This window comes from Caloenas nicobarica, chromosome 7, assembly GCF_036013445.1.
Source record: "Caloenas nicobarica isolate bCalNic1 chromosome 7, bCalNic1.hap1, whole genome shotgun sequence".
NCBI lineage: Eukaryota > Metazoa > Chordata > Aves > Columbiformes > Columbidae > Caloenas > Caloenas nicobarica.
Window position 1 is genome coordinate 22,846,466 of NC_088251.1, and position 24,208 is coordinate 22,870,673.

The following is a 24,208-nucleotide window of genomic DNA, read 5'->3' on the forward strand; positions in this document are numbered from 1 at the left end:
GTCTCATTATCTGCACGGACAAATGCAAAAGCTGAAGCACAGAGCACCCGACTGGCTTGTTTGCAGTCATCCCACAGAGCCACAGCAAAACCAGAAACAGATCACAGAACTCCTGACTGCCAGTCAAATACCTTGTCTATTTGTGTACATTATCAGTTACACATAAAAAGTAACAGTTTTTGTAATAAAATAGAAAGGATATAGAGACTCAAGGTCTCGTTCTGCTTAGGCTTCTTCCCACGCTTCATACATATTATAGCATAAAAATATCCTGCCAGACTTCGTGCCACTAGCCCAGCAAGCGAGAGCAGACCAATCCTGATTTAAAGGGCAATCTGATTTGGACACAAATAAAAGCTACCATCAATCATAGGTCTCCCACAGAGTAATCAACCTAAGTGTACGAGCCTGCATGTGCATATATTAGGAGAGAGGGAGGGACCTTAGAAAACCACAGTCAGACACTTCTCTTCGTTAGGAAGATGGCAAAATGCCATCCAATGGGATAAGCAGATTTTAACCAGATATGGCATACTGGAAAATAAGTTTCTAGGAATATCACTTCTTGATAGCTCAATACTAGAGCTATCACATTGCACTTCCAATCCCTGCTGTCAGGTAAAGCACAACAAAATATAAGACAGGAACCCTTTCTGGAGCAGATTCTATGCTGTTTTTCAGTGCCCCTGCCCAAGACTGGCTAATAGAGCACTTGCAAGTGGTAAAGCCGTACAGTACAGCTTAAATGGAACGCCATCACCTTTTTAAAAATGTACTTAAATCACACACATACACAAGAACCCTCTGAAAGGCCCGTATATATGCTACATAAATATTCTTGACATAAACATTAGTCTGACTATTGTGCTTTCAGTAAGTGTTTAAATTACTCTTGTCCTGGTTAAAAGAGCTACTAAGAACACAGGAAATCATCACTAACTTTATAGGTATCTTCTAGTGCATATCAGATCATACTGCAACATTTCTTCAAAGATCATTATGATAAGATTAACTGCTTCAGGAGAGACCTTACCTAATGAGTGATGCTGCTTTGGATGTCAGAAATTATAGCAGAACCTCTCTTTGCTACTGTAATAGCAGGAGCTATCTCTCCTGGCCATGAACAGATTATCTTCAGTCCCACTGAAATGGGCTGTAGAACTCTTACCTTCTCCCTTTAAACACTAAGGACAATTTTCCTCCTGTTTCATCAGGCAGCAAAAGCAATCATCTCTTTAAACAGCAGCAACCGACACCTATTTACTAGGTAATTGCTGCAGTTAAAGGGGATTAAGCACACTGAACTCTTTCGGCGATAAGGCAAAGCCACCCATCTGCAGTGCTTTCCAGATGCACCTGAGAGGAGCTGGGGGGGCGGGGGGAGGGAGGGGGCACCAGCCGAGCCTGCCAAACTGGGGGCACGAATGCTGGCTAGGCTCAGCTGCAGCCAGCCCCAAAACAAGAGGCGTATCCCCAGTGCAATCACAGCAGTGACTCGCCTGCTCCAAGGCCAGCGGCAGCTCCAGGCACACGGAGCAGAGCAGCAACCCCTGTCCCAGCACAACAGCCCCTGTCCCGGCACAACAACCGGGCTGGGGGAGGCAGGAGCAGCCCAGGCTGGCCCAGCGCGGAGCACATCTGCCCCAAAAGAGCAGCCTGACCAGTATGAGGTGGGAAACAGAAGAAAAACGCCCAAGCAGCAAAGGCCTGAGTGGAACAAAGCCCACCCAAGGGAACGTAAATGAAATGCTAATAAATAACGAGGCATTATAGAAACAACACAGGTTAAATCCAACTAATTTCTAACTTCTGTTACGAAATCACTCTTATGCTGCTACAGAAGGCAAATTTGTACAGGTGAGTGGTTTGATCTGCACCTCCACAGGAGCATCCCACCTAGGGCACAAAATATGCTAGCTCACAAACCTGAGAGCTGCCAATCAACTTGAATTCAGTGCATTTACATCAGGCAAACCTAATGGCAAGACAGCTTCTCTCACAAAGAGTCTGAAATACCGGTGAGGAACACAAAGACCAAGCAAGGAATCAACAGCACAGGCTTGCCAAGGGTGAGGCTATCAGGAACAGAAACATTTCCCCATTATCCCATAGTCTGTCTGGGAAATGCCATAAAGTTCATTTGAACAGGTTCTGTTGTCCCTTTCTTTTTATTTACGCTAATTTTTTTTTCATTTTTCCTTTTTAAAATGACATCTTAAAATCACACGATTTACTGACATTAAAAAAAAGCTTTGCAGATTGATTCTTATCCCAGAAATGCAAATTCCACATTGTCCCATGGTTTAAGAGAAAAACGTGACACTAAAAACTTTGCACTGTTTAAATGTTATTTATTAAATATCTTCAGTTCAAGGTTTCATTGTAACAAAGCTATGAAGGTTCTACCAACATTCAGACCAAACAAACAAACACTAGCTAACTTTAATTATTTCTATATCATGCAAAAATTCTGCATCAACTGCCTTCCATTTCCTGTTTAAAATGTGATATTTATAATATATATTATATAGATGCTTATATTAGCCCCATAAGAGAACATTAAGAATGCTAAAGGTGTACAGCTGTGTTTGATAATGGCCATACCAAGCTAAGGTTCTCATTAACTTAAAAGGAAACAAAACAAACAAAAAACCTAAGAGTTTGTCTCCAAGACTGTGCAAAACCAAAAAACCCAACAGTTCTGTTCTTTTTAGATTTTCTCTGAAAGATGCAGATACTTAATACAGAGGGTTTTCTTTTTAATTATTAATAATCATCAGGTAAAGAGACAAGGAAGATCAGACCTAACGAAGGCATGCATAATGTTTTGTATTTATCTTTTTTAAACGGCATAATTGTAATGTTTGCTCTCCTTTTGTGGCTTTAAAAAAATCTGAATAAAATATCAAGGCTTTTCACTTTTCTACTTCACTCACTGGCTTAGTGCTGTCTTATAAATGTTTCAAAATAATAAAATCTCGTTTGCCTCCCGTGAGTTCAATCCCCACACTCCTCCCTAGCGTGGTGGAGGGAGGAAGAAAAGAGCATTTGCTCAGACAAACCTGGGAAGCGTGGATGGTCTTTTCCTTCATCAGGGGTTAGCTAATCTAACCCTGGCGTGGGGTAGCACCTCTCTAACAAAGGGAGCAGAGAGCTATCTGCTGCAAACTGACAACTCCACTTTGCGCAACAGCTTTTATCTTCTGCATTCTGTTAAATAAGGATTAAAATTCCAAATTGGCTTTCTTCTCTTCTGTAAAAAGGTTGCCTCATACTTAGTAGGCTATCAGTGCAATCACTTAAACTCCCTCAAAAGATCCAAAAAAACCGATTAGGGGTAGGCAGAAATTCAGGTAAAAGCCCTTCCCCTCTACTGCAAGTGATGCCTTCCCTTGGTCAAGACAAATTCTATCTGTCCGCCAGAAAGGCCATTTTCTTCTTGGGGCTAGGCTCCCTCCTTGGTAAGGTCAACAGAACACATTCCCCATCCCATGAATAAAGGAAATGGACTCCTTTTGCAGCAAACGAAACATGAATTGGCCCAAAGGACAAACATCAGATCGCATGTGCTAATTCCCTTTCCCCTCTGCTTCATGAGGTATCCTCTAACACCCAGAGACAACACAGGGAGGTGGCCCGGAGTCCTTCGGTTACAGTTGTTGATGTTCTGATCTGATAGTTTTCTGTGTTACAACATCACTGTAAAAAATAGAAAAATTACCCAAATAAACACTAGGAAACATGACACTTACAAACATCAGATGGGTTAGTGGTGGGGAGAAGCACCTGGCTGGGGCTGCTGGCTCCCACGGCTATTTTACTCGGAGACCAAACAAATCAAAACAGGAGGCCAGGTAACCCCTTTAATTCTATGGGTGCATATATTTCAGTATAAAAAACACACGCTATTTATGCCTCATATAGGAGTGTATGTGCAAGTCTTCATGAAGAACATAACACTAAGTTTTTTGCCTGCTTCCTAAGGAACACGTGTTCTGCAGCACTGTGGATCCCAACTATGCTACTAGAAAGGAAAAAAAAAAAAAAAAAATAGAAAATCTCATACATGTACCCTCGTCCTCTAAAATCTCTGCTCTTAATGCAATGCTTTTTTTGTTTTGTTAAATTAAATAAACTGCCTTCAAACCTCCATGTTTGGCCAGGTAGTGGCTGTTTCTAAAATCAGTATCTCTGAAGAGCAAGCTTCTATTTAAGTTATATTCACTTAAACCCATTTTTTTAATCCCTCCTTCCACCTTTAGTTTTAAATCAACATCCCATTTTGTTTTTTTTCTTTAAAAGAAAAAAAAAAGTCTGTTTTGGGATCCAGCAGCCGAGCAACCAGCTTTCTATAGCGTTCTTGCTGTGCAGAGATCAAAGAAGAAACTCAGGCTGAAGTCAGTCTGTTGGGCAACAGGAAGAGAAGTGCCTCCTCTCTCTTGAACCCCAGTCTTCACCCTGGCTCCTCTGGGGTCTCCTCGCCACCTCTCACTGACTGAAGTTGCAGCACAGCCTGAATGCGATGTTAACTTCCACCATGGCTTTGCGGAGCACAGTTCAGCCATCCGCTGCTCAAGCCGCCTCCTTTTTTGCTCTCCCTCTCTCTTTCGCTCTCCTTCACTTTTGCTTTCCCCCCTCACTTCATTTCTGAAAGATGTTCCAGCTGCTGCCATTTTCTTAGCCCTGGGGGAGGGGGCACGTTGGATAATCTGTCATTTATCTGGTTTTTATTGTTTTATACAAACAACATGTCCTTTTTTTTTTTTTTTTAGATTTAAAAACACCTTCGTACAGCAGAAACAGACACGATGGATCCATGGAAAACAACAGAAAGGCAGCGCCCGGAGCATCAGATGCATGCAGGGTTTCGTGCATTTGGCTGCTGCCTGTTTGTAATTTGTATTTATTTTTTTTTTAATGTCAAAACAGACATGACCGTTGCTGTCACTCAGGCACTCCAGAGCCGCTTGCTAAGAAGATATTGCCCTCCAGCTGAGTATCTCCACAAGTTGCTGCAGTCAGGAAGAGGTAGTGTCCACCCAGAAAGGAGAAGGGAGAATGGGATGCAAGACGGAAGGAAATAAAGCCAAACATTAGTTGTACATAATTAATAAAACATGTTTTCTACAGGCTAATTATTTGGTGCAGGCAGAAACCCTAACACAACACAGACTGGGGCTCATGAGGAGAGCCACAAAGACAAGAGTCACACGCTTTCCCTTCCAAGTGGCCACGTGCGCCAGTGAAAATGAACTACTTGCTAAAATGAATTACTTGCTTGATTGGAGCAGACCTGGGCCCACTACCTAATAGTGACATGTCCCAGAAGTTGAAGAAGTTTCCCAAGGGGTGATCAAAGGCTCTGGTCCTAAGGAGCAGCTTCTGCCTCACTTCTCATTGGCTACTTTTTTTTTTTTTAAAGTCTTCAGTAATTTTGTTTCTAAACATTCCTAATATTTAAATAAATGCATGAGCTTTCTGCAGCTTTGCAAAGTTGTAGCCTTAGGGACTGCTTTTAGCAAAGGCTCTTCCTGGCTATTCTGCTTGTGTCAGATTACCAGATTTATTTTTATTAGTTTTAAGTTTGGGGGTTTTTCATTTTTGTTTAGCATTGTCCTGCCATGAAAGCGTAGCCAAAATCTTCTTTCTACCATTTCTTAGTTTGCAAACCTTTGTCACAAACTCTCTTACTAGTGTTCTTCTTTCTTGTTTCATACTCTCTCCTTACACAGAAGTCCGCTGATTAACCTTATTATGGCTGTAGGTTCCTTTTAAGATGACTTACCCAGAACTGAACTCTGCCTTCCAGGTAAGAAAAAAACACTCATTTCTATTTAAGCATTCTTATTCATCTCATTCCTTCTTCATCCTTACCCTTCACTGCATATGAGCCAATGCTGCTCCAAAATGACTCAATGTGTTCAGATGCAGGCTGCCCACACTGACCCACTCGTAATTGCACGTGGTTACACCACCTTCAGAACTCAGAAATGTGCACAAATATTTCAACTTCAATTTAGTTTATGGGTTTTTTAAAATGTTGTTTTAACCAACATTTTGTGGTTTGGAAATGGCTTCTGCTCTATAGTTTTCAGAAACCCTCCAGTACATACTTTTGGAGGAGCTGCAACACTTCAGCAGCCAAGTCAAGGGAACATACCCCTTCTGTAGCAGCTAACACTGTCCATTCCTAAGCTTCCTCAGAACTCCACTGAGCCAAAAACAATCTTTAATAATTTCTTCTGCATATTTTTTGGACTAAATCCAGGACAGAAGTCTGCCTCAACATCTCTGTGATGAAAACTGATGCAAGTAAGTTATTTTTTGTTTCCTTGCAAAGGCCTTCTCACTGCCTTACTCTTTGGAAATTCAGCTGATTGTCCAGCTCTCTGGAAAGCTTCCCTGCTTCTGGTGCCCCCAACTGGCTTTTGCTTTTCAAATTCCATCTGTGACCTCTGCAGTTTGCTTGTGATAGTTCACATTCCTTTCCATTGCCTTCAGTAGGGTTGAATTCCTCACAACACATAAGAATATAAACTGCACTTGGCTTAGTCCCAAGTAGTACACAAGACTAGCACTCAAGTAGTAACTATGCTTGGGTGGTTCATCCTCAAATGACCACATGAAAAAAGCTTGTCTCACAGGTGTAGATGGGTTTTGTGTTTGCTCTTAAGTACAAAGTCTTTAGTAAAAAGGTTCTAAGATTAAGAAACTTAGATCTTGAAAATGAACGTGACATATGTTTCAGCACAAAATGAAAGGAGGCAGAATGACTTTGTAGACCCAACTAAAAGAAACCAGTAAGGCGATAAAACAGAGTCCCTAAATGCTGGAGAAGTAAATGGATCTGCTGTCCTTCAGGAGCAAGCAACAATTGCTTCTTCATGTCAAATTTTATAATCTATTTCCTCCAGTGCTGATTTGTGGCAAGCTGAATTGGGGGATATTTTAAGTCCTCCGATACTATTTGTTTAGATTTTTTTTTTACCTCTGAGTTTTCTCAACATTGTACACTAAATAGCTTCTGCTAATCGGAATTTTTTTATGAATAAATCTTTATCCTTATGGCATAGAAATTGTTCTGTGTAGACTTTACAATATCCTCTTGAGATTATTATGTTCTCATCAAAAAAGCTCTATGAAATCACCAGCATGTAAAAGTAGATCCCTGACAGCTGGGAAACAGCAAACCTGTGCACAGCATGAGATGCTCTTCCTCTCTGCTCTGGATTAGTGCTCTGCCTGAGCACAGAGCCCTGCACCTGGGAGGAAGCGCTGCTGCCACAGGGCAGTTGTGCTCAGGAACAACCATCTGGCATGTGACGCCAGTTTGTCAGGAGTGGCAGATAATCCTACTGAGTCCAGAGCACAGGGCTTAGAGAAAGGAACACCAACAGAGCAGCAGAAGTTTTTAGCCTACACACAAATGAAACGGTTCTCTCACGGCCAGCTAAACAGCCTTGAAAGCTGAATTCCTGCATACAGCAGCCTTAGCTGTATGATATACTCCATACCCGTATTTGATCCTCACTGGAGAGGTGCTGCAGGAGCTCCAGAGCAGTGGTAGTGGACATTCAGCCACTTGCCGTCTCGGCGGTGCCAGACGCGGGTCTCTTCAGACTGCGTGGTGCGGGGACGGCCTTGGCCGTCGATGTACTGTGTCAGGCGGATGTATGCAATGCAGGCAGCATCTTCACCAATGACATGGACGTGGGGGTTCAGGATGGTGGTGTGTATTGGCTTGCTGTTCTTCGACAGTACTGGCAGAACATATAAAACCATCAGCTTCATTTTACTACTAAGAAGGAACAGACCCCCACATCCTCCAACCTCTTTTGCATTCTACTCACCTTCCACTGGATTCTGGGGTACAATAAAAATTGCTCCTGCAATTTTCCAGGCAAAATCCAAGTAACTCTTTCCCTTATCACCTGTTCTTCTCCTAAGGAACTGCACATTTATTATTGCCTAGAATCCCCTGGCTCCTTTGCTCCCATTTCTTCTGTAAAGCATACTCGCCACTTTTTCAACATCAGTGCTGCTGTTTCTTCAGTTATAGGAAAATATCTCGTAATTACAGAATATTGTTGCAAAGGAATCAATAATCAGGAGGCGTTTAAGCTAGGCCTGCATTAAATGTGAACAAGCCTCAGAGAAGTGTAAAAATCACTCCAGAACAGGCTTTTGAGAGAGACAAAGTCTCTGCATACTTAGACTACTAGGAATTGCCTATGCCAAGGACCTTGACCTAACGCCCAAAATAAAACAAATTGAACAGATCAGGACTTGAATTTCAATTATCTCATCCTGTGGAGACATCCAGGAAGAGAGGTAAATCCACTAGTATAAACGACAGCATTTCTGCCAACTCTTTTTCCTGCCCCAGGCTGACAAGGTGACCCTTGCATCCATGTAATGGGTTCATTAGGTTTTAAGAGATCTGAAACCATCCAGGGAAAACTCAAAGTGAAGGCATGACTGATTCATGCATGACTATCCTTATGTCTGACCATTCGGTATGTCTGCCCCAAACATACATGTTGTTTCCATCAAAATAGGCTCGTTTTTTCCATTTCCGTATCAGTAGGAAATCCAGTGCCTCAAACTTTTAAAGCTCCTGCAGTCCACACTTCCAAAATATTTGCACCAGGCAAACTGTATGCCTACAGTAAAGGGATCTGGGGGTTAAAATTGAAATTGTTGAGAGAAATTTTGAGAGAAAGGATGCTGGCTTTTATGAATGCACCATAACCCACGCACAATCAAGTTCTTGCTGGTTCTGATAGCCAGTAAAAACAAGGACAATTTTCCCCCCTAAATGTGATATAAAGGAATATTAGAGAGAAAGCTGTTGGTGTTACCAAATCTACCCACTCACAGTTCTCAAAATAAAACTTATGGAAATCCATTCCTTCAACAAGGTTCCCCAGTGCTTCAGGTTCAAATGAGGTCAAGCCAGGATCACAGATTTTTCTGCAAAGGAAAGCACCACAGGTTTACAGTCTACATTTGAGCCCACAGGCTATTTACACAATGAAGCACTGATACAGCATTTGACTCACACCCTGCGTCCACCCATTTACCTATTCCAAGGAGTAAGTTCCTGGAGTACTCAGTCCTACTACAACAACACAGTGTTGATGCTAGTTGACATTTCACGTAAAACAAGCCTCTAGGTTTCTGGCTTTTCTTTTATTCTCTTTCTGCCCATCCCTGTCCTCCCCTCTACTTTTCTTACAAAGCTGGAACATTTTCCCTTTGTTGCTCCTGTTGCTGTTTGATACATGACTTCTACTTGATGTTCATTCAAAGAGCTGTAACATATCCTTATTCCTAATTGATGTGGGCTAAAAAATATAACACTTTTTACCATCCCTGACTGCATGACACTTCCTCATACCCAGGAGCCAGAACATCACCTGCACACAAACTGACAAGCAACCTGTCAGAAGACATCTGTACTTACGTATAAGCCTCAAAGTCTCCATTGTTGATGGCTTCTATCAGCTGCTCTGTTATCTTAATGATCTCTTGCTTACGCACTGCGAACAAGAAGAAAGACCAATTTAACTGTGCATAAGACTTTAATGGGAATATGGGGCTAATTGGTGCTTCCTACAAGCAATTTGTGGAGCACCGTTAGTCTAGATCTCATAGGATGCTGCTCCCTGCATTCTGGAGATATGCAGTAATGACAACCATCCACATGAGAGTAAGGGGGCAGTGGTATGAAAGGGGAATGGTGATCCTATAATGCAGGGAGAAAAGAAATAAAGATGTCATATGCAATTTTTTTCTTTGAGTAAGGTCTAAGGCACCAGAGATGCCTCCTGAATGACAGCCTGAGGTGCTTCTGGGGAGTTTGACCAATGAATGTCAGTGAACCTGCCAATGTGAAGCACTTGTCTGGCAGCTTAAGATGTGGAAATCCTTCACCACAGTAGTTATATACAAATGGCCACCACACAGATCGAGCCAATTTGAAAAAGTCTCCCAACAACTTGCCTGTCACCATCACCAAAACCTCAGCTATTATCAATGCTGCAAACAAGCAACTAGGACATGTAGGGATGACTTCTCCAAGCTAGAAAGACAACCGCAGCAGGATGGATGGGTTGGACGAACAGGTCCTAGCTATATACTAGTGTGCACTCTGCTCCTCAAGCAGTTAACTTCTGTCGTTCCCCATGGCGCAATTCTTTTCAGCACTCTGACAGCACTGCCGTAACCCAATCCAGCACGATGGACTTCAAGATGAATGAAGATGGGGGCTAGCTGTCTGCTGTTATTTGGTCCCCTCTGACCAGCACCTCTGCACTCTCTTCTCTTGGCTTCCCACAGCCAACTGCCCAGGCCCCATCCCTTCTGAGGAGTTCCGTCACCCATACTGATCTCAAGAGTCCTTAACACTTGCAAAGTTTGGGTTGGCTCTGTGAAATAACACAATTCTAGTTCTATGACTGTATATGCACCACATATATGCCTGAGCCTGTGTGCACACCCTCGCATCTCTTCAGCCTTCCCCACTCTTTCCCTGTAGGTAGAATATCCTGCACATTATACAAGCATTTAGGAGGTGCTCTAGCATTATCTTCAATTTTACCAAATAATTTACAATTCTTACCACCAGAAGTGGTATTTATCTACCCCATGGCATCTAAAATGTAGATGTCTGAAATGGAACCAGTCACCTGACGGTTCGTTCTTTAGGCTGTGAAAGAAATAGGTAGTTCTGGAAGTCTCAATTCAGGCATCTCAGATGCCTATCGTCAGGAAAATTGTGTTTAAATCCAACCTACCATCTTTAGATGTCCAAGTCAGGGAAGATGAATTCCACTCTAAATGCCAGAAGGTCTGAACTGCCCTCCCCTGTAAACTGTCATCCACATATGCATCTCATCCCATCATTGGTAAGTGCAACTGAAGAGCAACAAGATGGTAATCTGGCTACGAAAGATGTCTGCACCCACTCTGGAAATCATCCAAGAGAATTATACTGTCCCACCAGCCAGAGAAACATCTCAGATAGGGGACAACTGCCTCATAATAGTAAGGGAGCTGTTTTTGCTGCTCAGGCTGTACACATTTTTACACATCAAAATATGTATACAGGGAATGGATCAAAACAACACAGTGGGTTATGTTACAAGCAAGTCATCTGGAATTGCTTCCGCATGAAGGAAGGCTACTTATTGGACCTCCCTGCCATGCAGAGCACACAGTGCAGTGTCCAGAAGACCGAGTCCATGGGAAAGGCTCCATTTGGGACAAGTGAAGAAACCTACAGACCACAGCCACCATGGGCCAACTCATGCCAAGGAGATTTGCACCCCCTTCCCAAGTGTCACTATGTAGCGGCATTGACCCTGTCCTTCAACACAAGTCCATTCCATCAGACTGTGCTCGTCTTCTTGCTTTTACTACATGTCCCAAGCTACAACCAGCACACAGGAGGAGATAACGTTTTTTCTGAAGGACAGAGAGCCTCGGGATGTCACAGGGAAAGGCATCTGCACCTGCCACTCCTGATGAATCCCTGGGTCTCCTAACTTACACTGCAGAGGGGCACAAAAAGGAGGCAAGCATGCACCAGCACAGACACACAAGTGTGACTCACGGCTATGCTACTGTCTGGTTTTGGGTACGCTACAAGGCTGCCCCGCTACAGCACCCAGCCAGCGCTGCAGCAGCACCGCCGACCGGGGCTGCGGGCGGGTGCACCGCGGGCGCCGGCAGCACTTCCAGCGGGGTCCCGTTCGGGCACCGGGGCGGCGGGGGGAAGCCGGGGTGCCCCCAAGCCGGCCCGGCGGCCCCGCGGCGCCTCCCGGCGGTCGCCGCCGTTTCCTGCAGCCGGCACCGCCCCGGTCGGGAGCGGCCCCGGCAGCCGCCGGCCCCGCCGTGCCCTTGCCGGGGGGCAGCGCCCCCGCCGCCGGTACCGACTGCCGCAGCGTTAGCGCGGAGGGGCGCTCCGTGCCTTGGCGGACGGATGGGAGGACAGGGGCACAGAGGTGGAGAGAAGAAGGGAGGAACGTTACATCTACAGTAACTAGCGTTAATTGCACTACTCCACTACTGCTACCCAGCTGCTAACTTACACGGTGCACGGTTAAGTACAAAGGGAACTACTGGAGTTAGCAAAGGCTCCGACCGAGCACGCTCTAACTCCAATGTCTGCCCTGGGCTGTCCCAGGCAAGAAGCTTCTCTTCACAAGACTGTGTAGCTGCAAAACAAATGTAAGCATTAAAATAATATAAACAAAGAAAAACCAGAAAGCAAAATAAAAAACAACAAACAAGTACAAACACACACAACCCCAACCCCGGTGGGCACACAGAGACATCCACATCCCAGCAACCTCTACCCGCTCTCCTGCCTCTGTCACACATCAGCTGGGCCGGGCACTGCTCAGAGGGGACCACCCTGGCACTGGTGCAGAAGACCCCTCAGAGCACAGTAGGAATCACACTAGTGCTGCTGAGGTAGTTTGAAGGTGACCTAAACACTGGTCAGAGTAGTGACAGAGCAGCACGAGGGCAAGTACGAGATATGAGTGAAAGGGAAAGAAAGTAGGGCATCCAAATCACTGCAAATCTCAACTCGAAGGGGAGCAGGGTGCGAGAATGCTGCCTCGCTTGGCAGAGGAGTGATTTGGCACTCCTCAGAGTACCAAACAGGGCCTTGCTATGAGCAAGAGGAAGGAGTTAATAAAAAAGCAGCAATGGACAGTACACAGCAAAAAGGACTTCAGAAGAGATCATTTCCCTTCCATTCTGGCTGGGCAAAACACCTTTCCCATTGCACCTCACAAACCAGTTTGACATCCTTAGAGCTACTTCAAAAGTAAGTAACAAGAGAGGCTCTGACTGCTGCATCATATGAGACACTGGTGCTGTGTGCAGGAAACCAGGGAAGGAAGAGAGGAGACAGAAGAGGGCATGCCTGCTCCTTCCTTCCGAGACTGACCTGAACAGAATAAAATACTACAGACATTCCCAACTCATATTAAGGATCCTTCCATTATAGCTTTAAATAGGCAGCTAGTACAGTATATCTGTGTAGGGGAAAGGCTGGGAATCCCAACTAGACTTTCTCCAACCTGCTAGCTTTTTTCATATCCCTTTTCAAAGTTTTTCAGCCACAGGCCTCTACAGAGGCAGCCAGTTCAGGAGAGATGAGGCAGACGGTACCATAACTGGCCGACTAACCATGGTGCAAGCTAGCTGAGCTAGCAGGACAGATACACAAGATAAAGCTCACAACAGAGAAATGTCCCTCAGAGCCAACAGTTATCTAAGGATTTTCACTTGGAGCACCTGACAATGGATTCAGAAATGCTATCGTGTCTTCCAGTAGCCACAGCCTCACTGAAGCAGTCTGTAAAAACAGTTTCTCATTCCTTTTGTACTTCCTGAGCACCATCCATGTCTGGGGTGCTCCGAAGTTCTTGGCCAGCAAGACCGAATTTGGCCTCACATCCCCTTCATAAGCAGACCGCATTTAACACAAGGAAAAGTAAAAGATGCAGTGACTTGCCCAAGGAAACCCCAAAAGGCAGTGTCTCTGCAGAGAACTCCACATCTCGTCCAGATTAAAACAAGGAAATGAAATTAGCTAGGATGAAGTTCTGGTTTTAGTTTGTCTTGTTTGTTTTGTTGTGTGGTTTTTTTTTGTTTGGGGTTTTTTGTGGTTTGTTTGTTTGTTTGTTTCAAATAGGGAAGGAAAGGTTTGGAAATTTTCAGTGTGCAAAGGAGGGTATTTTGCAGGGAGGGAGATGATTTTTTTTTTTTTTTTCTGGAGTACTGGAAATGAAAAATCAACATTCTGGAAGGAAGTTGAGGAAAGGAAAAATCTTGGGGAAGGAAAAATGGGGAAGGTGGAGGGAGGAGTGGGAAAAAGATGCCGTGAAGCACTGCACCCCTGGACTTACTGGCTGAGAAACAGAGAGAAAGCTGGGACTGCATGGACTCAGTCTGTGTTTTGCTCTCACTGTGCCTCCGTCCTTCAAGCACTGAGCTGCCATCCCCGGTGGAGAGAGGGGGAGCTAGCATGGCAGGGAATTAAAACACAAACACAAACAAAACACGCAAGTTCAGTAAATAAAAAAAGAGAAAGGAAATAGGAGAACATTAAAGAAACCACAATGCTGGGCACAAAACATGCAGGAGTATCCTCCAGGGCAAAGCCAAGTAGACAGCTCTACAACAGGGACCTGCTGTTCGATTTAGAACGACACAGGGGCGGGGGGGCACTGCCTTTAGCCTCACCACAGTAGAAACAACATATCCCTCAGGCAACTGTCGCTGATGGATCAAGACATGTCTCCTACACCACAGTAGAACAGATCTGTGTAACCTGTTGTCTGTTGAAAACAAGAAGTTGGCAGAGGAATTGAACTCTCACTTCCCTTTCCACAGTCATGGCTATAAAAACACTACGAACTCCAACACACCCAAACCTTTTGGTCTACTTAGTGTTGCTTGAGTGCTTGCTTAGCTTAACACATGGAGGGGCAGGAGCTGAAAAGGAACACTGGTGAACACTGCTACACTTAAAACTGAAGCACTAAAATTACCAGAGCTGGCCATAGCACAAACTATTACTGTGCGAGCTCCTTCCATCCCAAACACCATTCAAATGCTCCCTTCTATTATAATCAACAAAATTTTCTGAACTCTGCCAAAAAAACCCCAGTTTTGATCTGCAGCAATGTAGCCCTAGACAACTCTTCCTAGAATTAGCCCCGACCAGCTGCCCCCTGTCCCCCCCAGCCTTCTGTTCCAGCCCTAACCTTTCCCTCCTCACACCATTTGGATTCCTGACTTACAAGACCACTGGCTCACGTCTGGGACCTCTCCTGAACAAAAGCTGCCAAAGGAGACAAAGTTCTGGACAAATATCTGTTCTACATGGATATCCAGGAGACATTACATAAATCAATTTCATTACCACACTACCAAAGTCATCCAGTTCCCTTCCGTCAAAGTTAGGTTCTTAAATCACAGATTACTCTTTGGTAAAAAGGTGGGGGCTAGCATACAGTCCTGTGAGGAGGTCAGGTCTTCTCTGAAACAACCTGTATTGCAAAGCTCATTTACTCACTGACATCCATTTCTGCTCCCAGTGACTCCTCAGAAGAGGAGCCAGCAGCTTGTGATAAGCCATGGGAAAAGCAACAAGAACTAGCCCCGCTGACAGAGGTGACATTGTGGCTACACCACAGGGTCGGCATTGATTTTTCCCTGGATATGTAACTCAGATTGACTACAGGGAGAATGAGAATACCACTGTCTCAAGATGCAAACTATTAACACATTTGCCTCAGAATGCAAACTGCATTTCCCCATCCTGAACCTGCTCATTCAGGAAAATGTCTATCTGTCCTTCTTTAGAGAGGTCAGGAAAAGGACAGCTGCTCAAACAACATGAACAGATATGGAACTTGGAGCCCTTTCATCTAAAGAGTTTTACAAGCACAGAGTATTTATGATATGGACACTGAAAGGTGTGAAATCTCTCCTCAGACTCTCCCTCAACTGATATCTCAGTCAAGGACATGAAAAAATCATTCCCATTCAGAGGTGACAGGCTGAGAATGATCTTAATCTTAGAAACAAAAATAGACCCAAAGAAAAGAAAAAAAAAAGAGCAAAGTGTGTGCATGTCACTAAAGAGATTCCCAGAAAGAGGTGAGAAGGAAGACTGAGCAGTAACAGAGAGATTTCGACTCTCTGTAACCTACAGGGAAGCACAAAAACACAACCAGACTCCAAATATCAAGGGACTGGTAGGGATTTTTCCAAGCCTAGAAATGGACTGGAGATGAACAGATTATGATATTTGCAAAAAACTAATTCCAACTCTGAGACAAAAACAAATTAGCTCTGGGCAAACGGTGTTTATATACCACAGAGGCCAAGTCGGCTGGTTCCCCAGCGCGTGGTCCCGCTGTGACAGGAATGACAGCGTCATGGCAAATTTATGAACCGAGTCAGACACAGAAATCTGGGAAGCTAGTTCAAGGCAATGATTGAATCTCCAGGATCCCCTACCTGCACTTAGCTGTATTAGAAATCACAGGCAAAACACCTACCTTTCAGATCCTCATCTTCGGTCGTGGTGTTACAGCTCTCTGTGGAACCCTGCACAGCAGAACAGAGCATTACCTGGCATCAGCAGTCGCGAGCATGAGTAAATAGTTTGATTTGTTTGTGAAGGAAGATGGGGAAAAGCGCATAAACATTGGCAGGGATGGCAGGGAGAGGATGATAAAAGGAAGATCTGGATGGAAGCCGGCCAAGAATTAAGCAAAGCCTAACGGCATCTTTGCTCAGCTTTTGCGTGTTCAAGCCGTTCAAGCTGTCCGCCCAGAACTTTTACAAGGACAGAAGTTACCAAACTCTGTCAAATGAGATCAAATGGGGGTTACTTCTGTTTGGAAGAAGAATAGCCTAGGAACCCTCCTCTAGCTTCTTGTGGCTTTCTCAGAGGAACAGTTTTCCATTTCCAGAAGGAAAAAAAAAAAGTGCATAAGTGCCTGTATTTTCCACCCCACATACGAAAGAGAGTGGCGATTACACACTGCAGTATTTGAATAGTTGTTCCTACTCAGCCTCTTCCAGAGATCCACAGCCATACAACACAACCCTTCTAATCTACTGCCAGCAGTATTCAGGAGCACGTTACAAACCAGACGTCGGAAAGGTAGAAACTGAAGTAAGACACACAAAGATAAGAACAAGCAGCGAGAAGCGGAGGTTTCTCTGACAACACTCCCATCCCTTACCTTTATGCCATCTGTAGCATTATGGACAACAGTTGTTTGAGGCTCCTAGGAAAGGATGGAAGAATCATTAAACTCCAGCTCCAAGCATTCTCTTATTTATTTTCACTCCCCAACAAGTGGAGAAAAGGTGACCAACATTAATAAAAAAAAAAAAAAAAAAAAGAAAAAGAATCAAACCACAAACTCCAAACAGCACACATGTGCTTGTGTGCATGCGCACACACTTCCTGCACAGAAGGTTTCCTGAAGAGAGAGGCTGCACTAAAAGCTACAGTCACAAGGAGACAAAGCCCTCAGCTTCCCTGAAATTGCCCCAGATTTGCAATTTGCCTCCAGTGAGCCAGGCTGGCACAAATGCCAGATGGCAACCGAGCAGCCAGTCCGCCCCCTCTGCAGCTGCTTGTGAAGTAATGACCCCTCAGCAACATCCTCCCTGGAGAACACTTCAGAAGAGGGAGAGGGAGAGGAAAGAATAATACTGGGCTGGGGTCTTTGTCTCCCAGTTTTTTGGAAAGTTTGCTGGGTATTTTACCCTAAAAAAGGGACATTCATAATTTCCATAATAAAAAGGGGATAAGCCAGACCACCTCAATGCCTCTCAGAGAAGAGTTGCTAAGGTAACTGAAAAAAGGCACATTTGTCTAAAAGTCTCTAAAATGAGATCCGATTTCAATAATAACAACAATAACTAATAATTTAGAAAGGCTCCCTCAGTATCAAAACCATGATGAACAAAGCCAGTGAAGGGAAAACAGAAAATTATGAAGTGTCCCAAGAACCCGCTGCCCTACAGCAAACAACAAAAACATGAAATCCCACCCCCCAAAAAATGCCAAATCCAACTCTCCAGAGACACACAACAAAGAGCAGCTACCAGGCCTATGGGTGCTAACTGGCTCCTGCACTCATCCCTTCGTTACTGGGACAAGACTTCAGCATCCTGCACCATCTCCTCTCACTGCTGTCATCCTGGCTCACCAGGGACTGACGTACACTCACCATCTGCCTCTGTCCCCACTGCACTGCTGCCTCATCTTCCAAGCGTACAGAGGCAGATCACACTGAGCTGTGCCATTCGTACCAGGCACAGGGCACCCTATGAAGCTCACTGCACACAGCCCAAAGAGAAAATGCTGGCCCAGCAAGCCAGTGAGCTGCGTAGGATCAACCATACAACTAAGCAGGCCAAATGGACTATCAAAGGATTCCTCTAAAACCCCTTTGCCTGCCCTTTCTTCTGTGGTGTCCTGAAGCCCATCCTCCATTTCCTGGGTGTGGGAGAGTGGATGGAGCTTGCCACTCTCTTCTTCCAAACCAGCCTCCCCAAAGCCAGCAGGAACAGTTGAACGGGACACACAGAACTATACAGGGATGGCACAAGGGGAAGTCCAGGCAAGCTGCGATCCCCACATCCAACCACAGCTCTGCTCAGCACCCCCACCCCAAAGCCTGTGAGGCTGTGATCAGGCCCCACAGCAGCACAGGGACACAGATACAGCCAAAACACAAGCTGAAACAGAGCAGCACAAGCAGCACTTGGGATGGGGGAAAGGAGAGAAAGGGAGAGGACAGAATCAAAATTAAACCAAACAGGAAAAAAAATAGTGGTGGGGGAAGATACCATGGACGTCTGCACTGGGGGTGTTTCTTTTGCAGTGCTTACTATACTGGTTTTGTTGTTGCTCTGTGGCTGAGACAGAAAAACATGGTTTTAGTTCCCCTGCTGGGCAGCAGAGGCAGCAAGAAAATGACAGTATTGCTTCAATCCCAACCATCTCAGACCCTCCCTCCCCATAGGCTCATCATCAAGAAGAGGGAGGAAGGAGGAGTGCTGCCCGCTCACTGGACATCATCCTTTCCTCAGAGGCAACAGATGTTGTAAGGGATGTACCAAAACCCAAATGTGCATGGACTGCTAGAGCTATAAGGAAGCAAAACAGAAGGGAAAAAGGCAGCAGCCTAAAGGGTTGGGGAGAATCCTGCAATGAGTACCAACAAAAGTATTTGGTGAAGAAGAATGAGTGATGGCAGCAGTCCTGAGAGAAAGAGACTACAGAAGTGAGAGACACAGAATAGCCATGGTGCAGTCTCAAATGGGGCAAATGGGAGTTGTATCTGAGGAGTCCCAAAGTGTGCAGGAACAGTCCTAGATATGTGATGATGCTGAGGGTCCCAGGGAATCTACTGATACAAGAAAAAGTGTGGTCAACTCTAGAAATGGTAGAGGAAAGTGAGTTATGATGTGTTGTGTTCCTGCTGTGACCTGAACAAAGAGACTTCAGGACCAAAATATGGAAAGGGATGGGGGTGGGAGGCAAGGAAAAGGCCATGCAGTTCCCCAAGTAGCGAGTCCTCTGGATGGTACCCAGTAGCTTTTAATTTTTTCCTTCTTCAGCCTCTCTTGTAGCTGTGATAGAAGAATAAAATCTACATTTCCTGCATTCACACAGCACAACAGTAAGGCAGTCACCAGCTTGCTGCAAAGAAACATCCCATTGAGTCATGTACGTCAGTTATATCAGGAATGAGAAAGGTCTAAGTATGAAGACAAACCTGTGTCCACTAGTATATAGTTCCTAGTCCACAAATCCAGACAGTTGCTGGAGAATTAGGCCCACAGTTACACTGCCATGTAACTCCCACACCAGGTGTATAGATCTCTTCCTGCCAGTCACCAGCAACAACATCAAAATCAGCACTGCAGGAGCATTCTCAAACTTCTCGGTTTACAGATCAGGGTACTGGATGGGAGATCACAGCAGTGTGACCTCATGGCAGCTGCTCTCCATCCCACTGTTCTTGGGGAGTGAAAACTCGTACTGCAAAATATCAGGCCCTCATCACCCAGTAATCACCACAAAGAATACCAAAGTCAAATGCTGAGCTAGAAAAAACATCTGCCAAAGGTTTAACTGTGTCAACCAGAGATAGATCCTATGAGGCTAAGACTTCACAAACACCTACTAATACTTCAGTTTTTCTTCACAAACAGCGTGCCTTGGCTTAGCTATATGTTTTGGAGAGGGAGAGGGGAGAAACAGAAGAGGAAGATGGGGTAGGTGGAGAGGGGAAGAAGTGGAAAAGAGAGGGAGGAATGAATTCTTAAAAAGTTCATGGAAAAATAAAAGAGCATATGACACACTCATTCCCAAAGGTAAGAAAGGAGAAACACTTCAAGAAGCTATACAAAAATACTTTGATTTTTCGGAAGACTTTATAACTGAGGCCAAATGGGGAAAAAAATAATCCAGGAAGCCACTGTTCTGAAAAGAAATTGACAGCAGCTTGCTAGGCATGAGACATGAGACACTTTCGAAGTGCAAACCCATGCACACCTAAAGCACACAGCCTACCCTCCAGGCTGCACTGAACACCCAGGACTTCCATATACTCTTCCCCAGCCAGTGGGCTGAAGAAGACTGAGTATCATGTTTGCTAGTCCAGAATCACATAGCATTTTACCCTATGACAGAGTCCCAAGGAAATAAGAGGCAGAAGACTTAGCCCAAGCATTTTTCATGTCTCTTTCTCAGATGGAGGTATCTGACATACTGAGCTTCCCATACACATTTGTGTCTATGGTCACTTAACCAACTGTCCTCTCCTGGAAGACTGGCCTGCCCTTCCCAGAGCCCCGGGTATTACAGCCAAATCTTGCCCTCCTTCCCCTCCTGCTGCCAGCCAACATCACAGGCACTGGGCAGGCTACAAGCCTTGGTAATTCACAGTGGTACGGCTCAAGTTAAGAGAGGCCAATTCACCTCAAAAGGTGCCAGGCCCTTCTTAAGATCTGTGTAACACAATTAGTTTTGGCACAGCAGTTGGCAGCGCTTCCTGAGCTAGACAAGAGACAGACAGACAGACAGGAACAACACAGAGGGTGCAAGAGAAAGAAAACAGACCAGTGATCATATCGCTAGGCTCACATTTCTAGCCAGCTAAAAGAAAGTAAGTACCAACACATGGGCTGCCTCTGGTTATTTAGCCACCTTCACTGCTTCCATGTTTTCTAAGGCTGACACACAGTTTACATATCCTAGCTGCTTTAAAACAACATGCAGAGAGAATTTAAGTATTGCTGGCAGTGGGCAGAAAAGAAGGGCAAGAAAGGCACAGCAAACACCTGCCCTGGAGTTTCATAAAGGGGCTGGTGAAAAGTCAGTCCCTCACATCAGATTTCCCAAGCAGTACTTTGAGATTACTTTTTTGTGTTTACATAGTTTTAAGGAGGAAGAGGAGAAATCTTCCAGATAGTAATGTAGAAGCAAATTATTCTGATTTCTCAGTAGTATAACATTCCTATTCCTACCTGCAATAGGGAAGAAATATTTTCTGTTCTTCTTCTATGTAAAGGAAATAACGCAATAACTAATTTTTGTACTTTAGTTACTGTTCATATCTCATTGTCAGAGACAAAGGCATCATTTAATGGGCTGTGTATGACTCCTTACAATATGGCACTGGCCAATTTTCTCTTTGCTCCCTTGAGACTGGATTTGACCACTTTTCTGACAAATTCTATGGATGTCAAACATCTGGATGGATAAATAAAAGAAAATGAATGGGACAGGGGAGGCAGTTACTGGGTATTTGATCATGCTGGGAAACAAACGAGATCAGAACAAAAGGAAGTTTCGGATTATAAAGGCTCTGACAAACCTTTTCAGTAAGTATGCTTAAAAAAAGAAGTGACCAGCAGCTCTGAGCTGCCCAGCGGTGCTGTGCCCACACATTTCATCTGAACAGTGGGGCCCCATCAGTCTCTGCCACATTTGGAGCGACTCCCAGTTTGTTCTACACTGCAGGGCTCCCACCAAGGATGACGGCACCAACACCAGGCAAAGCACCTGCTCCTCTTTTTGGCACCTCTGCAATAGAATGACAAAGCCCCATGTCCAGGCACGCACCTGCTCTGCTGAGCCCAGGAGAACCACTACCTTTTTTTGTTTCACACTTAGAGCAGGCAAGGTCAAACGGCATTGCCAGCAGTTGATTTTCCACACAAAATGGGAACTGTATGACTGGCCGGGGGCCAAACACTTACAGGGCCCTTTTAGTGAGGACATGGACCTTTCAGTGCACAATGATTCCGCCCCCCCACCTCCCCCCTGCACAGACATGCTATGTAGGGTGATGAGCACAAGCCGAGCGTGCATGGCATGAGAATGGCGGACGCACGAATCGCAGGCAGCTTACGGGAGGTGCTCACCATCAAATGCACACTGGAGCTCGACTTCCTTTTCTGGACACACCATTGAGAGAGGGAAAGAGAAGGGAAGAGAGGAGATGAGAAGAAAAGCACAGAAACTATTCACACATTAGTGTGCCAGCAAGGGCCCCCCTGCCAATAATGCTCCCCTAAGGGCAGGTATAAAGCAGCAGCAGAAATGCACAGACACGTCAGCAGGTGCAGAGAGAAGTCACCATTAAAGAACATGACTACACACCAGGGGAAAGGGCAGGGCTGAAGACCCCCATCCACTCAAACATCAAGGTCAGAACATCGGTGCCCCACACACTGACACAGGGAGAGGAGAGGAGAAGAGAAAGGAATACATATGCACAAGATGTAGGATGCAAGGGGGTGCCTCTATGTGCTCTCCCACCTCAGAAAACTGTGCAACTTCCCCAGCCACACGGAAGAGGTAGGCAGAAAACACCCCTGTGTTCACATTGGGAGGAAGCAGAGGTGTGTTTTCAACTAGAATCAGAGGGTAGGGAGGAGGGCACAACGAGAGGGGCATCCCTAAGGGCTGAAAAAAAGAAGAGGGAACTTCTGTGCATAGCATGGGGAAGAGAAAGGCTCCCTCACACTGAAATTGGGGCTGATTGGAAAGGCAAGGTGTGCCCATGCTCAGACACAGAGGAAAAGCAAGAAAGACAAAGAGACACTCAAGAGCCAGCATAGCTTGCGCTCTCAGATACTGGGAGGAGAACAAACAGGGAGCAATGCTCAAACACTACCCAACCTTCTTGGACTATACTCTTGTTCAAAGGCATCTTCAAAGACACCTTCACACTAACTGCACTCCCAGTAACCCAGTCTCAGCATGCATTTCTCTGCTCTTTCACTATACTCTCAGTGTCATCCTGTCCAAGCTGAGCCTGGCAGGTCTCTCAGCACTACAACGCTACCCCCTTCCCCTGCAGTCTCCACATACATTTTCCATCTGCCCTCCTCCTTTGGTACTATCTAGGTTATTTCTCTGCTGCTTACTACAGAGTCTAGCTCACAGAGTACTGTAGGACCGCACATCGCAGCCAAAACCCACAATGGTGTGGGCTCAGCTACTCCTGCACATTACCACAGCCCACTTCTGGAGCAGCCCTTGAACCTAGTACAGGCTGTGGAGTTGTACCTCCCCATTTCACATACTTGCTGACCCTCCACAGCTTTCACCCTGAACATTGCCTTCCTCCCTGCTATTGTCACATCAAAGCTGAAACACACATACAGACTGACATGTCTCTCAGAGCAGAAATGTCCATGTTCAACTTATACCCAGAGCCACATTCCTAATCACACCATACAGCCCAGAATCATGCAGCCATTGCATGACCAGACTCAAATCAGCAAAGCTTCTGCCTCCTCTGATCTTTAATTCCAGTACAGACAGACTCGGAACACCGATCTGTTCACCATTTGGCTCACCAATCTTCCACTTCATGGAGGCACAACACAGGGCTTGTCATAATCTGGTTTACAATCTTGTGATTTCTCTCGTCTTCTTTTAGGACAATTTAGCTTCTCCACAAGCTTTTTCTCAAGCTAGAGCTAAAATAGGATGTACTACCAGAGCATGAATACAATGCTTAGACCACAAACAACCCAGAGGAATCCTTGTACCCAGTCACAACAGGGAATTTTTAACTGGGAGAAATAGAAATTCACGCCAGCTGAGAAACTGCTCCAAAACGTCTGTTTTTATTTTTAATGTATCCTTTAATTTGCAGCACACAAACAGAGGCTATACAGATACTGCAAGGAAACTTCTCTCTAAGGAAGACAATCTCATTTGAAGTTCATATAATTTCCAATGAGTTACCGAAAGAAGAAAAGGGGCAGAAAATGTTGAGATAAGCAAAAGGTTCAAAACGAAAGGAGAGTTAACCAACTCATACAGAAAACAATCACCCTCCTATATTAGAGGCACGAGTAACACTGACACAGGATACAGAACCCTCAGCAGATCAGAGTTTAATTAAGAGTACAATCTAAACTTAAAACAGTGTTGGTCTATTAACATGGCATGCTGTATTGTAGGAATCCCAGAAAGCACATTTTTACTGGTTACTATAATAACAGGGGGAAGAAAGTTAGCTAGGCAGCACGAAAAGGGTGGGCAGTGAGGTCTATGTTAAGACCAGAGCATGAAAGTACCATTACAATTGAAGACAAGTTGGATAATGCCAACATGAGGCAC

General features: G+C 44.9%; 1 protein-coding gene across 15 annotated transcripts in view; it reads right to left on the reverse strand.

Annotated features, from left to right (window-relative positions):
• Window positions 1–2,338: 2,338 nt before the first annotated feature.
• CAMK2G (calcium/calmodulin dependent protein kinase II gamma) overlaps window positions 2,339–24,208 on the reverse strand; it is a 121,179-nt gene continuing 99,309 nt past the window's right edge. The window contains exons 14-23 of one of the 15 annotated variants that reach the window (XM_065638621.1): window positions 21,994–22,026; window positions 18,406–18,474; window positions 16,785–16,829; window positions 16,092–16,140; window positions 13,929–14,042; window positions 12,096–12,221; window positions 9,467–9,542; window positions 8,879–8,973; window positions 7,515–7,760; window positions 2,339–5,012 (exon numbers count right to left, since the gene is read on the reverse strand). In XM_065638621.1, coding sequence (XP_065494693.1) covers window positions 7,528–7,760; window positions 8,879–8,973; window positions 9,467–9,542; window positions 12,096–12,221; window positions 13,929–14,042; window positions 16,092–16,140; window positions 16,785–16,829; window positions 18,406–18,474; window positions 21,994–22,026 — 840 coding nt within the window. In that variant the 3' untranslated portion in view covers window positions 2,339–5,012; window positions 7,515–7,527. The remainder of the gene's footprint in view (window positions 5,013–7,514; window positions 7,761–8,878; window positions 8,974–9,466; window positions 9,543–12,095; window positions 12,222–13,928; window positions 14,043–16,091; window positions 16,141–16,784; window positions 16,830–18,405; window positions 18,475–21,993; window positions 22,027–24,208) is intronic. The other 14 variants (XM_065638623.1, XM_065638622.1, XM_065638624.1 and 11 more) reach the window with 14 other exon arrangements.